This window comes from Chenopodium album, chromosome 22 (assembly GCF_948465745.1).
Source record: "Chenopodium album chromosome 22, dcCheAlbu1.1, whole genome shotgun sequence".
In the NCBI taxonomy this organism is placed as follows: Eukaryota; Viridiplantae; Streptophyta; class Magnoliopsida; order Caryophyllales; family Amaranthaceae; genus Chenopodium; species Chenopodium album.
In genome coordinates, this window is record NC_137855.1 from 493,138 (window position 1) to 510,576 (window position 17,439).

The 17,439-nt window shown below is 35.4% G+C and overlaps 3 protein-coding genes across 4 annotated transcripts; 2 read left to right on the forward strand and 1 right to left on the reverse strand.

Moving 5' to 3' along the window:
- Window positions 1-757: 757 nt before the first annotated feature.
- On the forward strand, window positions 758-8,412 carry LOC145603509 (casein kinase 1-like protein HD16). Its single transcript, XM_081659425.1, has 16 exons — window positions 758-1,541; window positions 1,629-1,748; window positions 2,029-2,102; window positions 2,194-2,263; window positions 2,348-2,403; window positions 3,505-3,576; window positions 3,716-3,810; window positions 3,900-3,966; window positions 4,057-4,186; window positions 4,285-4,503; window positions 4,610-4,752; window positions 4,946-5,120; window positions 5,250-5,340; window positions 6,420-6,577; window positions 7,557-7,745; window positions 8,099-8,412. Exons 1-16 carry the CDS (start codon window positions 1,068-1,070, stop codon window positions 8,156-8,158), a joined length of 2,193 nt encoding a protein of 730 aa, XP_081515551.1. The 5' UTR covers window positions 758-1,067; the 3' UTR covers window positions 8,159-8,412.
- Window positions 8,413-9,363: 951 nt separating this feature from the next.
- LOC145604765 (protein PHOTOSYSTEM I ASSEMBLY 2, chloroplastic-like) lies at window positions 9,364-12,361 on the forward strand. 2 transcript variants are annotated; one of them, XM_081660712.1, is made up of 6 exons: window positions 9,364-9,496; window positions 9,910-10,016; window positions 10,504-10,669; window positions 11,165-11,257; window positions 11,387-11,517; window positions 11,905-12,361. In XM_081660712.1, the coding sequence occupies exons 1-5, from the start codon at window positions 9,406-9,408 to the stop codon at window positions 11,515-11,517; spliced, it is 588 nt and encodes a 195-aa protein (XP_081516838.1). In that variant the 5' UTR covers window positions 9,364-9,405; the 3' UTR covers window positions 11,905-12,361. The 2 variants fall into 2 exon arrangements, with proteins under 2 accessions (XP_081516838.1, XP_081516839.1); XM_081660713.1 differs by having other exon boundaries at window positions 12,038-12,361.
- Window positions 12,362-12,577: 216 nt separating this feature from the next.
- LOC145604553 (metal tolerance protein 4-like) lies at window positions 12,578-16,138 on the reverse strand. The gene is made up of 7 exons (XM_081660439.1): window positions 15,827-16,138; window positions 14,869-15,035; window positions 14,343-14,541; window positions 14,077-14,255; window positions 13,839-13,989; window positions 13,242-13,372; window positions 12,578-13,156 (listed from the first exon to the last, which is right to left on the reverse strand). The coding sequence occupies exons 1-7, from the start codon at window positions 16,023-16,025 to the stop codon at window positions 12,977-12,979; spliced, it is 1,206 nt and encodes a 401-aa protein (XP_081516565.1). The 5' UTR covers window positions 16,026-16,138; the 3' UTR covers window positions 12,578-12,976.
- Between the last annotated feature and the right edge of the window lie 1,301 nt (window positions 16,139-17,439).

A 17,439-nucleotide genomic window follows, 5' to 3' on the forward strand; every position in this document is an offset into this window, starting at 1 on the left:
ATAGGGGAGGAGGAAAGTAAACCCGATACTTACAAAATTGTCAATTATTAATGCTAACTATCGGTTTTTATTATCTCATTAGTTTGACAAATTTCGGTAATAATTAGAAAGTTCTACTCGAGCAACATCAAGATTATAATGTAACATATTAACCACGAAACTTATTAGACAAGATGCCAATTCAATATCATCATAAGCAGCTAGACCCTCTATTTTTAATAAATCTCGAACAAAAAATGGATCTTGTTTAGCATGATTGTTAGAGGCATTATATATCCTACCAGTCATTACGATGATGTGTTTAGAGAAGCCAATCTCGTACATTATGCTATAAGCCTGTAACCCACTTTAACCTATCAACTAATGCTATCCTAGTATGGTTCGATGAGGTAATTGCAACCGATTTTTGCTTAATTGCTTCATAAAGCTAGCGGTTGAGATTGGTTTTTATATACTCCGGTACTCCCTCAATAAAAAAAAAATAAAAAAAAAAATTTCACATACATGCACAAGAGTTGCGTGAAAAAAAGCTAAAAGAAACGTGGAATACCAAACATACCCATGGGCTGTTGGATGCTGTCACGCTAATAAATAGCGATGCTCTTTTATTTTATTTTTCCACAATTTCAGAGAAAATATAAAGCCATTTTCTCGTTTTTTTCTACTTTATTTTATTTATAAACCAAATTTAAAAATAAACAAAATATCAATAAAAAAAGCGATAGAAAAAAAATAAATAGAAATCCAAGTAATAAAAAGAAAAAAATCAGTCTTCATCTTCTTTCTCTCTCTCATCATCGTACAAACTCGAAACTGCAAAGTACAAACCCTAGTAAGGAAGAAAACCACCTCTCTACAAAAATCCCCAATTTCTTCGAATCCTTAACCCTAATTTCATCCCTTAACTCTACATTTCCCTGAACAATTCGATCAATTTTTAAAATTAATTTAGTCGAAGATCACATCGAAAATGCAATCGGATTCAAAATTCAGGTCGTAACAGATCGAATGATGGTAACCCTAGCGAAAACTGAGAATTACGACGCCGATTGTATGGGAACAGAAACATGCCGGAGCTTCAAAGAGGGGTAAACCGACGTCGTACTTCTGTCAAGAATCAGAAATCTGATCATTTGGTTGGTAATTACATTCGAACTCGCGCCGCGGTTGCTAGAGAAACAGCGAAGGCGGCGGAAGCAGCTGGGAAGAAGGTTGTTGAGGAGAGAGAAAGGGTTGTTGTTAAGAATCCCCCAAGAACTAGGTTAGCTGTTAAGAGGGGAAAACAAAAGGTAGAAATCCCAAAAATTAATAACAATAATAATAGTAATAAGAAGAAGATTGTTAGTAAAGTTCCGGTGATTGTGGTCTCTGAGAAAGAAACTCAGTCAAAGGAGAGAGAATCAGAGGAGGAAGAAGAGGAAGAAGAAGAGGAAGAAGAGGAGGAAGAAGAAATGCTGGGTGATGATAGTGGTGGGTTAAGTGCCAATAATAAGGCTACTGGTCAGGATGATGATGGGAATAAATCCCCTTTTCCTGAAAGGGTAAGTTTTTTTATTTGTAAATTTTGATTATAATTGAATTGAAATTATATGTGTGAATTGGGTTGATTTTGTTTGATTGTTTTTCAGGTTCAAGTGGGTGGTTCCCCTTTGTATAAGGTGGAGAGGAAGTTAGGGAAAGGTGGGTTTGGTCAGGTGTTCGTGGGGCGTCGTGTTAATGAACGTGCCACCGGTGTCGGGGCTTTGGAGGTAATGTGTTTTATCATGGTGTGATACATTTGTGTCTGTTTATGTATGCTGTAATGCTACTATATATGTTTTGATTAACATTTTTAACATGTTGGCTAGTCTTGTTTTGAAGCAACTGAAGCTCAATGCAAATTTTGTTTGTTGTTAAACATTGAAAATGAACATTCATTGTTGATATTGAATCAATTTTTATCCTTGTCATGAGATAGTTGAGTGCATATGCTTTCAGTATAACTGTTTATTTGACTGTGCTTATGGATTTTTATTTTGCATTTCGTAGGTGGCTTTGAAGTTTGAGCATAAGAACAGCAAAGGCTGTAATTATGGTCCCCCATATGAGTGGCAAGTTTACAAGTATGTATGAGAAACCCCAAAGACTGAATTTTTTTTGAGTACTTTGAATGTCTTTGCTGTAATACAGCTTTTCAATCTTGTTTTATTGCAGTACTCTTGGTGGTAGCCATGGTGTGCCCAAGGTGCATTACAAAGGGAGGCAAGGAGAGTATTATGTAATGGTATGGCCACTTATCCCTGTTCTTTTACAGGCTTGTATCTACCTGACTACCTGGATATGTTCACTACTAATCACTCATTTGCAGGTCATGGACATGCTCGGACCGAGCTTGTGGGATGTTTGGAATTCTTCTGGGCAGACGTAAGTACTCTGTGTCATCTTTGCTTGATATAATTGGGATTACCTTTGTGCTTATGATTGCTTTAAAGTTTAGTCAAGGTGGTGGTTATGCCATAGTCACTATTATGGTGCCATTATTGCTGTCAAAGTACTGCATCCTAATGATTTACAACTTTAATCAATTTTTCTCAAGTAACATGATGCAATAGTACAGAAAAATATGTGTTGTTTTTTACACATCGTTTTCCTGCAAGGGATTCTAATTGGAGTTGCTGTATAGTATAATTGCTTGCTATTGCTCCTTTGGAGTGTATCCAAGACATTAATTTAGTGGATGAGTTCTATTGTATGCACAAGGGAAACACCACCTTATTAATAGGCTTTTGGAAATGGTTTGAGGCTTTGAGGCTTTGAGTTGTGTGTAGAGTGAATATGTCCAATAGCATGAGTAAGCAAAATTGTGAGCCTGTTACTTAGTGATATAGGAAGAAACTTGTCTGGATTTGTCATGGAATTCAATAATTTTCTAAAACATCTGGTGTATAGGTGCCAGGGATGGCTAACACTTATTGGATAGAATAGGATATAAGTGGTGTCATATCTATTAGTTTTTTTAAGCTTTGATAGAATAGGAGATTTGCATTTTTTTTCCTTCCCCCTGGCAATCAATCTGGTGGTGCACATGGAAAGAAATAAACTGGCAAACTTTTGTGGTGTAACTTCTGTATAAATTTTGCTAACTATTTATTTCTGAATTTTGTAGATAAATTGCTTATGATAGCTAGAGTCATGTTTTCTTTTGTCAATTGCCCTATTAGAATTGAGCAACGCTGCATCGGTGATATACCGTTAGCTTAAATAATATTGCTGAGTCTGGTGGAAGAAGCTGATGTTTGATGAGAATGATGAAGTTCAGTAGTAGTGATTTGATTTTTTTGTGTTGTTTTGTTCTTCGAAGTTAGTTCTTGCTTCAAATGCCTTCCTTTATGCAAACAATTTATGTGTGTCTGTCTGATTTTGCCATGATAGGAATGATCTTTCTTATTCTTCACTTTGTTTTGTTTGTACTTTGACCATCTTGTATGGAATAACCAATCATTTGATGAATTTGCACTTTTGCAGGATGTCAGTTGAAATGGTTGCCTGTATAGCAGTTGAGTCATTATCGATTCTCGAGAAGATGCATACTAAAGGGTACACTAATGCATTCATTAATATTGTCTTATCATATAGCTAGAGACACATCTGAAAAAGTTTCTGTTATGTCTTAGAATTGAAATTTGGTACTTTAGATTTTGAATGTTAATTATGTCGTGTTTTACATCAATATCAGTTATGTGCATGGAGATGTGAAGCCAGAAAACTTTTTACTTGGCCAGCCCTCTACTTCGCAGGAGAAAAAATTGTTTCTTGTTGATCTCGGACTAGGTAATTTTCGTATCTTGTAGGTTCAATCCTCAACTCTATTTGTTACTGTCATATTGTTTGTTATTGATTGTCTTGGCTTAATGTTACAGCTACAAAATGGAGGGATACTTCTAGCGGGCAGCATGTTGAATACGATCAACGTCCTGATATGTTCAGGTAAAACAAAGGCCAGGTTTATAAATAATCTGTATTGTTTTTACTAATTTAGTCTGATTTCCTAATACCATGTGATATGATACTTAACAGGGGAACAGTTCGATATGCCAGTGTACATGCCCACCTTGGCCGAACAGCCAGCAGAAGAGATGACTTGGAGTCTCTTGCATATACACTTATATTTCTTCTGAAGGGAAGGTTACCCTGGCAAGGGTACCAGGTACCTGTTAGCTGTTTCAGCTTAATTATGCTATTTTGCTGCTGCCTGCTACTACTAAAATCTAAGCCTAACATCATTTTTCTCATCATTACTTTTAGGGTGATAACAAATCATTTCTGGTGTGCAAAAAGAAGATGGGAACCTCCCCTGAAGTTTTGTGCTGTTTTTGCCCAACGCCTCTTAAACATTTTGTTGAAATAGTTGTGAATATGAAATTTGATGAAGAGCCCAACTATTCTAAGCTGATATCATTGTTTGATGGGTTGATTGGACCAAATCCATCCATAAGGCCTATAAATACTGATGGAGCTCAGAAGGTAAATACAGCTGTGTCTAGTCTTTTAAGTTTTTTTTTTTTCATTGAAATTCTGTTTGCTAGCATCTTATACTGATTCCTGCTTATTTTATTTTTTTCCCTATTAGATCATCTATCAAGTTGGACAAAAACGTGGAAGGTTAAATGCTGACGAAGATGATGATGGGCAACCAAAGAAGAAGGTCCGTATGGGTGTTCCAGCTACCCAGTGGATTTCAGTTTATAATGCACGATCACCTATGAAGCAGAGGTTGGTTTTTGACGTTTTTAAATATTCCACTATCAGGGTCAGACATTTACAAATTACAACAATCTCTATTTTTCCCACCTGTTTTTATTGCAGATTTCTTAATTTTGCCAATTTTATGCTAATCATTGATTTGGTTTAAACATAAATAAAGATACTGCGCCTTGCCCATTGATGAATCTTTGTTTGGGTGTAGGTACCATTATAATGTTGCTGATGGTCGATTGGCACAGCATGTGGAGAGAGGTAATGCTGATGGCTTGCTTATAAGCTCCGTGGCATCGTGTTCCAACCTGTGGGCGTTGATTATGGATGCGGGCACTGGCTTTACTCATCAAATTTACGAGTTATCAACTCAATTTTTGCATAAGGTAGGCTTATTTTTTAATGGATTATTGAAATTATATATATTCTATTTATTTTTGTGGTATGTATGTTGTTATACTTTCTATATTATTTGAATCGTTTGTCAATGATATTTTATGGTTAAAACTTTGTAGGAGTGGATCATGGAACAATGGGAGAAGAACTTTTACATTAGTTCTGTTGCTGGTGCTACCAATGGTAGCTCCCTTGTGGTGATGTCCAAAGGTTTGTCATAAAACTATTTCTTTTAATATGGTGGATGATCATAAAAATTGACTTTCGTCCTGTGTGCCTTATATTGGGTAATCTTGTTTGCACAAGGTAGGTTTTTTCCCCCCCTTACGTTTTCTTTCAGCTTTGAGTTCCCCCAGCAAGTTGGAGAGGTGATAGTTGATGTTCTGTCTTTGCCTCTCTCAGTCTCTCAACTGTAGGCTGGCGTTCATGTGCCAGTTCTTTTGAAATGAGCTTGGTGTGAACTAAATACTTTCTTCGTCTACTCAAATTGCAACACTTGTTATGTTCAAATCCAGCACTTTCCTTTTGGCAACTCTTAAAACTTCATCCATTTAATTAGCATACTTTTGCCCTTGGGAATCAAATTGGGTTATTTGTATTAACTTCTACCTATTCTCCTCTTTTGTGAAGTTCTTTTACTGTACAATCACATTGGTTAGAAATCCACTTGCATTGTTTCTCATTATGCCTAGAATGTTGTGCAAATTGCAAGTGTTGCAATTAATGGAGTTAGTGTTAAGGCCTTATGCTATGTTACAATTAAGAAGCATTACCATTTTTTTCATTGACAACCATGGAACAATCCTTTTATCATATGGTGTAGTGGTTCTTCTTATTTCCATCTTTTGCATTGAGTTTCTTGGCTCTATTTGCATTTTTTAATCTGCTCCACTTGCAATGGCTCTTCTCCCCGTTCTTGGCCTGAAGGGACCCCCCTGGTTTTTATGATTGGTGCATGGTATGGAAGGCTTGGTGATGTTATGCTCACATGATAAGCTATATGTGTTTCAAAATCCCCGTTTTTGGCTTAAGGGACCCCCCTGGTTTTTATGATTGGTGCATGGTTTGGAAGGCTTGGTGATGTTATGTTCACATGATAAGCTATATGTGTTCCAAGATTTATTAAATTCTAAGTTAGGAAGAATATGGGTCTCTGATCATTTTTGTTAGTTTTCTCATCCATTGACGTTGATACCTATGATTGCAGTTCGGAATCATGTTATGTTATCATGTTATGCATTGACTACAAGTATCTTTTCCTTTCAATAAATAACGAGGTGTTTTCTCAGGTACTCAATACACCCAGCAATCTTACAAAGTGAGTGATGCATTTCCCTTCAAGTGGATAAATAAGAAATGGAGAGAAGGATTTCATGTCACCTCAATGGCTACTGCTGGATCAAGATGGGGTGTTGTCATGTCCCGTAATGCTGGTTTTAGTGATCAGGTACGGATTTTGGAACCAGATAATTATGTCTCACATTTTGCTGTTTTTGATCGCTCTTTAGTTGCCTGTATTTTTTAATGTATGTCTGCATTTTTTTTGCGTGATGGTTGAATTTTGAGCATATACCCATTTGCATTGACTTATGAGTTACATACTTCTCATCCAGAGAAATGGATCTCATGATCCTATTTTTTACTAATGTTAACTGCTGATCAGTTCTCCCGTTCAAAAAAAAAAAAAAAAACACCTGCTGATCAGTTGCAGCAGGTGAACTAAAATTATATTGAAGGACTGTCAGTTTGTAAGGACAACTTCTGCAGAATTACCATACTGGTTACTCTGCCTTTGGGATAGTGGGATGGGAGGGGAGGGGTTTACGCAGTCAGCAGTCTTAAACTGCTATTTTTGTTTTAAAGTTTTAAATACTTCAATCTCTAGTATGAATTTCCATATTCTATAGCTGTTTGAAAATTTTCAAGTTACACTTTTTTGTCACTGCCTTTTAGTGTTGTATTGATGTTTGTTTGCCTTTTCTTTTTTTGCCAGAGTTTTGTCGTTCCGCTTATTTATGGTATTTCTGTCTTTATATGAAACACTTTTCCCGTGTCTCTTTTTGCAAAGAGCAGGTCCTCTGCCAGTCTTAATTTCTTAGTGTCAATAGTATGTTCATTTGGACTTTGTAATTATCTATATTCAGTTGTCACATCATTCTGATCTGCCTATCATATTAATTTAGCTTTTGTAATAGCACTCCCCCTCAGCTGTTCCAAAGTAATGGGGTATCATACGGAATATCAGTAATTTTTAAGGGCTGATGACAGCTATATCCAGTCACTTGAAAATGGTATATGTGATTATTATATCTGGTCATCGGGTGTATATCATATTTAGTGGTTGTGCTATCATTTCCGAGATGTAAATTGGATAGGACAGTATCCTGAAGGCTCTTCCTTTTGTTTTCTGTTACTTTTGTTTCCAGGTTGTGGAGCTAGATTTTTTGTACCCAAGTGAGGGCATTCACAAGCGCTGGGACAGTGGTTATCGAATAACTTCAACAGCTGCTAATATTGATCAATCTGCACTTGTCTTGAGTGTGCCAAAGCGCAGGCCAGGTGATGAAACTCAGGAAACATTGAGGACCTCTCAATTTCCAAGCACACATGTTAAGGTATGTTAATTCAATAATATAAAATTGTAATTGTCTCTCCTCTTGAAGTATGTAAAAGATGAACAGGTCCTTTATATTCCAAAGCATCATTTTGTTTTCTAAAGCTGTTGAGTGTTGTAAAGTCTCCTTAGGGGCATAGGTTTTTTCATTTGGAATGAGCGTCAATTTACCTGATGCATGCTCTGTGATTATATCTTATAAAGTTTTATGGATAAGTGATACTAGGTCTTACTGTCTTAGCACTTGATTGAGGTAAAACCAGTACGTGCAAGTACAGTGCCGATTATAAACAGAGCATATTGTATCTTGATGGACCTTAAATGGTACTGATCACCCTTTGTCATATCTTGCAGGATAAATGGGCGAAGAATCTGTATCTTGCATGTCTGTGCTACGGAAGAACTGTTTCATGATACTCTTGTAATTAGCAAGTTGTAACAGAAAATATGACAAAAACAGAATGAGGGCCTTCTTACTCATCAGTTGGCCCTTTCGTTATGTAAGGGATGGAATTGGCAGCCAAGTTGGGGAACTTTGTTTCTTAAGCAATTATGTGTGAAACAGGTCCCTGTATGTTGTATTGCTATTTGTCACCACTAGTGGCCTCCTTTGTCAATTACAATCGATAAAGTGGTGCTATTTATGTTCATTCTGTTCCCTTCGTGCCTGTTTTATAGGTAAGATAACGATCCAACAATGATTTTTATTTATATTATCTCGAGATTTTGATTCACACCTATCAAGATTCTCAATTACAAGTTTGAGCGAGTTATCTCATTTTGTGTACTTGTGAACTCGTTCATTAGGGGAATTGTCAGGCAGAGATAATTGGTGTTAATGGTAGTTCCGAGTTCGTAATGGTGATGGGAGAGAGTAGTTTCAAACATGCATAACTTTGGAATTTAAAAGATGAATCGTTCTCAAAACACATAATTTGATCCATTACAACTGCATAATCACACTGTTAAATGTTAAGGTTTATTGGGTTACAAGCTCATAACGCCGTTAAATGTTAAGCTTAAAAACCATATTGGGTCACAAGCTCATAAAGCTAACGAAAATTGTCACAAGGTAGCACGTTCTTGGGATAATTAAATCATTGATGCCTTAATTAATTTGAAAGGATTATTTTACTATTTAGTGATCTTGATCATTAGCTTCAAGCCCTCAATAAATTTAACTCAATGGATTTTTTAAACTTTTATTATTGTGAATCCTTCTCAATCAATCAATCTATCATCTCTTGGTTCTAGATCACCATTTTTTCTTAGGTAAGGTTCTAGATCACCATGTCATTTGCAACCTCAACTAGAAAAAAACTAATCATTACATACTGGTATGAATTATTCATGCCTTTATTTGTCTGTCAAATAAGCCAGAATCACAAATGACGTGGTGTTCTTGGACCACCCAATTACTCAAAACCCTATCTCTGATAAACCCAAGATTTACTCGAAACCCGATCAAGCTCAATCCAAAGCCCGGTCTTATCCCATTCTTCAACCCGAATAATCCAGCCATGGTACCAACCTAACCCGACCCGACCCGACCTACGGTCATCCCATATTCCCATCTTTACATTACTTAACTAAGCACAAAATGAACACGGGTGGTAGTAATCAAGAGAAGAAATAGAGAGACAAAGAGATAGAGAGAGAATATGGGGGTGTTGCTGCCTTATCTCTCATCCACAGTCTACTCTTCACTGTTTTCCCAGCTCTCTCCTACATCCAGAAATTCGCCCTCCAATTGTAAGTATATTTCACTTTCTTTCTGCTGTTTTCATGCTTAAATTTGCTGAACTTTGATCGTTTCATTGCATAATTATCTGTTGCTTATTTCTGTAAAATTTGCAGAACATTGATTGTTTCATGGCATATTTTATCATATATATCCAATAAAATTAAGTTGGGCAGTTGAATCACAATTTGTGTTGCGGAATACTAAAACTCTTCATTTAATTGTGTATACCCTGGGAATTTGGAGTTAATAGTATCTTTAATTTCAATATTTTAAAATTCCCATAAAATTTATAGCAATTATTGGTATCAAGGATGCAAGAAATTGATAAATTTTGCAATTGTTGGTAATAACATATCAAAATTTGAGCACTCTTGTTTTAATGTTCTGATTATTATCACTAGTTTCTATCTTTGGTTATTAGTGAATTCCAAGTCGGTTGGATTGCGCGTGAGATCGAGTTTGGAGGATGAGAATTCCGGTAATGTTGCCGGAGCTTCGGATAGCTCATCGAACACTAGCAGCTTAAGGGTTAGTTGATTTATTATAGCCGACCCCTAATCATTTTGGGACGAAGGCTTTGTTGTTGTTGTTGTTGTTCCATTAATATAATTGTTGTTTTGTGCATTACTTGTTGAACTAGCATATCATACATTAATCTCTCATCTTTAATGATTTATTGATACATATTAAATTATTAATACATGGACTATTTGGTAATAATGCTGAGGCATTCTTGATTGAGAACTTTGTGGTATATATAATAATGTATTAATGTTACAATTAGGAGATTTTAAGGTTTAGCAAGGTATTGACAGTCTGCAATTTAGAGAATTTCTCTTATAAGCTAATAAAGTAATAAGATGTCAATTTACCAATTTACTTTTTTGTTGGCTTGTTGCCATCAAATGAAAGGTGAGCCAAGTTCGAGTATGAAGATGTGGAGGAGATTTAATGTTTCTACTTAGAGGGAGTACTTGGGGCTAACATGCTGAAGCTTTATATATTGCTGTTGCAGGATGATCAAGTTGTAACTTCTCGGCGACTTTGCGTTGCGTGTTTATGCTCATCTATAACTTTGATAAGCCCCTCTGGGAAATCTCTGTCCAGACAAGAAGCTATTGCTGCTGAAGGAAAAGAGAGGGCAGTCTGCCGTAATTGTGGCGGTAGTGGTGCTATCATATGTGAGTATAATTTAAAAATTAACTGGTGTGATTTTTTTTGTAAGTAAGACCTAGGTATTGCTGTTTGCCTTGTTTCATGAATGTGGTCTTTGATAAAAGCTGGTATCTGCTAGTTTGGGCTTCATAGTTGCAATCTTCAGATTGCAAGCAAATTTGGGAGAATGGATTCACTTATTCTCTGTCTTTCTGTGGAATTTGACCATGCTATGAGCGATGATGTTCGTCTGAATTTATGTGTCAATCTATTCTTGGTTGAATATAGGTCTTTCAATTTTGCGGACAAGTCCTCGCATGTCCTTGGGGTTAAATTTAAGTCTTTCAATATTTGGGACATATCCTCGCATTACAAGGACATGCTATGTAGGAGCTTTTGTAGGCTGTTTGAAAGAAAGCATGATGATTTCACAGATGTTTTTATCATTTCCTCGTATATCTGCTAGAGCTTCAACTGTTACTTTATGTTGTATAAGTTGTTTGTTTTGCCTTTTCATTTAGGTGATATGTGTGGTGGTACAGGAAAATGGAAGGCTTTAAATAGAAAGCGTGCTAAAGATGTATATGAGTTTACAGAATGTCCTAATTGTTATGGTAAGAACTTATTAACTTTGGCTCCTTATGCTTTGAGACTTCATTTATCAATGCAATACATGGTTCTGACTCTGAGTTTACTGATTGTGGCTGTATCTTCATTTACCTTGAACTTTTCCTGATGTATAGGTAGAGGAAAACTCGTTTGCCCTGTTTGCTTGGGTACTGGCTTGCCAAATAACAAAGGACTTTTGAGAAGGCCCGAAGCAAAGCAGTTGCTGGATAAGATGTATAATGGTCGGCTATTGCCAGGTTCTTAAGTAAGTTTCATTCACATGAGTATGACTTCCCTCTGTTTGAACTTCAGATCTTTGTATCTTTTTCTTTATGGTTAATTATTAGATCAATGCTGTGGGTACTATTGTGTACAATTTATTACTTTGTCATAATTAGTTTTCACATTGTTTTCGATTCCTCTAATCAAGTATGTGTCATGATTTTCCAAAAAGACTAAAAACTCCATATTAGTTTTGCCTTTTTTATCCTCTCTAGTATACTAAAATTCAGTTTTGTACTGGTAATTTGAATACATTAGGAAAAGAGTCGAACATTTCTTCAGACCTTTTATACTAATAAATTGACTGTTATTTCCATTAGTATGTTCTGATTTTTGGATAAATGCCTGAAAATGTTTTGGCTTGGTGCAGATTCTCATATCTTATGCAACCTGAACCTGTATACTGCAAAAGAAGACTACAATACCTGAAATTTTGTGGTAGTATATATATTCATGATATGAATATCATCTTCATACTTGACTAATTGTTGGCGGCAAAGCAGCTTGGTGTGTAGAGAGGAGTCCCAGATTAGTATGCATGCCAGATCTGTACCATGTGATGTATGAGCTTTTGAGATGTAGGGTGCCTCTAAATGTTGATCATACTTCTCCCCTTATCCCCTAGATTTATAGTTTATGGAGCAACGGGATTCGATCCTAGGTTTTTGGCATCATCCTACAACAGTTCAGCACTTCAGCCTACTAAGATTGTTGACGTCCACAGAATTAGAGTTGTAGTAAACCAATGAGCTTTTGAAGTTGATGTAATTACTTATAAAATCAATTCTATTACCACTATTTATTACTGTACCAAATTCTGAAATCTACTTGTTCTAGTAAATTATATCACGATCTGGTTATCTACAGTATTTTTGAAGAAATCTGGTTATCTACATACTTTACGTTAATCATCACATCAAATTATATCACGATCTGGTTATAAAATTACTTATGCAGTGTAAGGAGTCGTTCCAGATTAGCATACACACCACATTCTGCAGGTAAAGTGTGAGATATGACCTTGTAAATGGAGAGAATTCAGGTTGGTTTCAATCATATATTCATATATAATGGTACATGCTGGCTGGTCCCTTGTTACATATGGCCTTCCTAAAAAAAAAAAAAAGTTTACATATGGCCGATACTACAAACTTGTTGCTCTTAGAATTTGTAAACTTTAACCTGTTCCTAGTTGTGCAATCTGACTGCTGTTTTGAATGAATGTATTCTTCACAGTAGCTTGGGGTAATCAGTATTTTGATGCTTAGTGTTCATTCAAAAATGATAGTAGCATAGTGACTTTTGAAGATTTGAAACACAGTTTAGACGTGCACGGTGCACCCAATATCGCAAATCCAGGCTTGTATTGAAGATTAGATTAAAAAATGAGAAAATTGATGGTATAGGAAACCCACGCTTCTAATTTGTGTTCACGTTCATAATCAAGGATCAGTATTAGGCAGCTTGCTTAAAACAGTGTGCTCCGGTTTATGTTCACATTCAAAATCTAAATGGACAAAAGCTCGCTCGACTTCAGGTAGTTTCTCTAGCTTAATCTGCAGTGTCTCTCCAATGGCATGTGCTTCTTTCAAAGGAATATCCTCGGGTAGTTCGATGTCAACCTATTCTCCAGCAAAAGGGGAAAAATAGTCTCATCAGCCTAACTTGAAATTAAAGACAACTACAAAAATCAGGAAATTGACTCACCTCCACAAAATAAAGCACACCAAAAGTGTAAGCACGAACAGTGTCAATACGCTTAACTTGAGGGTGCCTTATAACGAGGTATGTAAACTTTTGCAATACTTCAGGAGGAGCTGTTTGTCCTATAAGTGAAACTGCAGAAGAAATATGCGTTAACATAGTATCATACTCTGGAACTCTAAATGCAGCAAGAAATAGAACAGATTAACTTTCAAGACATGATCATAAGTTCATTCACAAACTACTCTCCGGGTTCCCAAACCAACCTCGTCTCACTGGAAGCACCCATCTAGCAGCAATAGTGTGACTCATGTATGTACAGGCGATAACAAGACAAGATCAAGCATGATGGGGTCTCTTGGCTTTGCTCATAACACTTACAGCGGAGATCACTTCAAGTTTTTTCAAGTTCAACTAAGCTACTCAACTTGAATTTGAAAATTGTAACCAAGCAAATAAACCTACTTCACATGCTGTTATCTTTCTAATCGGGTGCTATAAACTTTTTAAAACCTTATTCTGTATGCTTATACCTCACTCTGAAAGTTTATTCTGAAATTGCTATGAAAGAAATACTTAAGAGTCGTAGTAAGTAGCTACCTGCATTCTCTAAAACAGTTCCTGACCAATTTGCAATCGTATATATTGCAAGGAGAATTGCGCCAGCAGGGTCTATCCACCAGAAAAACTTGTCACCAAGAATTGCAGCAACTAAACCGACCACATTTGTAACCACATCAAAGTAATGATCCTATGCATAGGGGAAAAAAAGAGGTTTATCAAGTGGTTAAATTCAGTGCCAACACAATGGAAACGGATACCTCTATAAGTCATTTACCTTGGCATAAGCTCGAACAATTTCATTTCCAGAGCTTCTGCAGTAAAGGAACAAGACTAATTTTACAACTGTGGCTGATATCATAATCACGCAGAGCCATATATACTGCTCAGATGTCATTTTTTCAGCACCTTCATTCTTGATTAATTGTTCCACAGCCTGTATGAGAACTTGAAATCCTGCAAATCAATATCAAAGTTTGTTGACTTCATCGCTTCCAAACTACTCAGCAATTGATCTAAAGGCTCAAATGGTCAAACACATACCTAGGGTAGCCATAATAGCTGCAAATATGATTATTCCCACTGGCTGGACTCTTAATTTCCCGATAGGGTACTTGTAGATATTGATGTTTTTCATCGAAAGATGAGTAAACCAAAGGATACCGCCAGCCATAAGGTCAAGCAATGAATCTAACGTTGATGCAGCAATGGCTAATGATCCAGTTTTTATGGTAGCATAGATCTAAGCATCAGGCAAAAATAATAGACTTAGTAAACTTTGGACATAATTTAACAGATGCATTTCTGAACAACACATTCTGTTCTGCATTATCATTTTTTTCTGCATTCATACCCAATGAATAACCAACGGCCATATAGAATAAACAAAACTGGATTCACTAAAGCATAGCTTAGCATGTTTTATGCATACAAGTAAAATTAATCCTTCACTTAAAAACATCATCAACCCAAGATCAAGTGGATTATTTTGAATCATCACATTTCACAGTATAAAAGTAAGGTAACTATTAACAAAAAATAAGCTTAGCATAGCTTTACAGCACAATACCTTGAATGCCAAAAGCACAATATTAGCATAATTAGATATCTTCATTGCTCGTTCGTGTTGAGCTTGTTCATCATCATTCTCTTCCGGCAAACCTGATTGGACTACATGATCAACCTCCTCAAAAGATTTCAAGGTAGCGAATTGTCTTTCATAGTACTCTTTCTCTCCTAGGAGAAGTAAATAAGTAGATTAGCCACATAACAACAATCATTATACGGAACAGAAACCATATATGCATTAAATCAGATCATCCTCTATCGTTACTAATCGAATTCTATCTTACCAGTTAGCAAGTTGGTGTTCCATGTCCCAACCTTACATAAGTGTTGTATTGCACATCATTGAATTAAGTGCATACTACACTTCATGAAAAATTGAAGGGGAAAACACCATTTAATTATGCAATGAGCTACAAGTAGCTCATAAGCTCTTATCCAAATAAAGGCAACTAAACTTCATTAATTATTACACTTCAATGTCATTTTCAATTGTACACGGAGAAAAAAAAAAAGGGCAATAATGTAGACGAGATTTAATATCACATCACGGGGCACCACCTGGTGACCCCTACCTTAACCACAAAGTTCATTAGTATCCACATAGTAATTCAATGTCACCCAAATACCATATCAAAGAATATCCCTTTTCCATAACATACTAGCACAAAGCAACACAAAATGAATCCAGCAAATTGAAAATAACTTCACTTTTTCAATTACAGTAAAAAGAACTTTACTTTAGCAAGAATCTTGCACACCCTTTTCCCCTTTTATTCCCTTCTGACTAACTTTTATGTTATAATCAGCTTACAAACAGGAAATACAAAATTGAATCAATTGGGCAATACTATTTTATTTTCCATGTATAAAACATCTGAAGATTAAAAAATAAAACTAATAAAGAGGGAGAAATTAACATTTGATGATTAAAAAAAATAACAAGTATAAGAATTAAAAACCTTGAGTTAAACTATGAGTTTTAGAGAAATCAACATCATAGCAAGATTCATCATCAACCCCAGAACGAAGCTTATCAGGCAACCTGGAAATGAAGTCGTCTCTCAACGAATTGACCGAATTACGACGGCGTAATTTCCCTTGCCGACCGTTTTCACTCAGTTTCCGACTCAATAGTGGCGCGGTTGAATTTGGCTCCATTATTGTTACTCCGTATTTGTTTAGACCCCACCAAAAAAAGGCAAAACTTTAAGGAATAACTTTGTTTAGGAAAGGATTAATTTTGTAAAGCTGAAATTTCAAGGCCACTTTTTTTTTTTTTTTTTTTAGGTTTATTTGGACAGATTGGGCCAATTATATTATTGTATTTTTCTGTCCTATAGGATGTGATTTGTAATTATAATAACAGTGAACATGTGATTAGGATCATAATCAATAATTTTTTTTGTATTAGTATTACTGATGGAATGTGCTTGTGTCATGGTATACAATAATGCACGAGTATACTTAATATTTATAGAGGAAAACAATGTTGAAAGTTATGAAAAAAAAGTTAATGAAAGTTCATTTCTTTATAAGAGTTGTGAAGAGTTAGCGGAATTTGAGGATATGATGAGTACATACTCCGCAATAGTTATGAACTTATGATTTTGTCATAATGAAGTGACTTGAAATTATGATTTTTATTTTTTTAAAAAAATTATGTTGACCAGGCAGTTTTAAGTATATATTAATGGGCTTATTTGGTGAAGCATGCTGTCCAAACCTTAAGTCCAACCAATTAAATAATTTAAAAAAATAAAATAAAATAAAATAAAGTTCAAGGCAAGGTGCTTCCTAATAATTAGAGAATACAGAAGAATATAGGATGATCTCACTTATGCTTCCTCATTGAAGTATTCTTATTCATTCTTAGATATGAAAGTAGAAAGAGTGTCAACAAATACAATTATAGTTTAAGATGATAAAAGAAGGTTATTAAGTTGCTTTATTTATACAATGAATTCCTTTTTTTTTTCAACTTTTTTTTTTCAAAATAGGCTTATTTTCATGTATTTTTTCGGCTGGATAAAGTTAGGCATCGCAATGTCTTCCATATTAACCTAGGATGACTATTTGATGGCTAAAATCTTGTCTTGCATCTTTTAATTATCACTATAACAAATGTCTGAAACATCCAAATTATTGATCAAAATTTGATTTTGGAAATTTAAAGACATGTTGGTATGTTTTATGACTTTAGGAACACTCCATACATCCATTTCAATTTAAAAAAATCCTTACAATAATTCTTAATCGTGGATTATCCCCTTCAATTTTAGATAAATTCCGATTATTTTAAAGTCAAAAGAATTGATCATGACGATTTGCTTTTCAAGTACCCTGTGAGACGCCGAGAGACCATTTAGATATTTTGACTCTTTATTGTCGTTTCACGGGTTATGAACATATGAGTAATGCCTTTACATACCAACTAGTGGCTATGTATATTTACAAATCAATAAGTTCGCATATAGTGAATCTGATAAGGTAGCCAAAGCTATCTAATACATGTGACCCCTTGTGATCTACCATACCAACTCTATCAAGTGGCCTACCTTGGACATTATGGGTT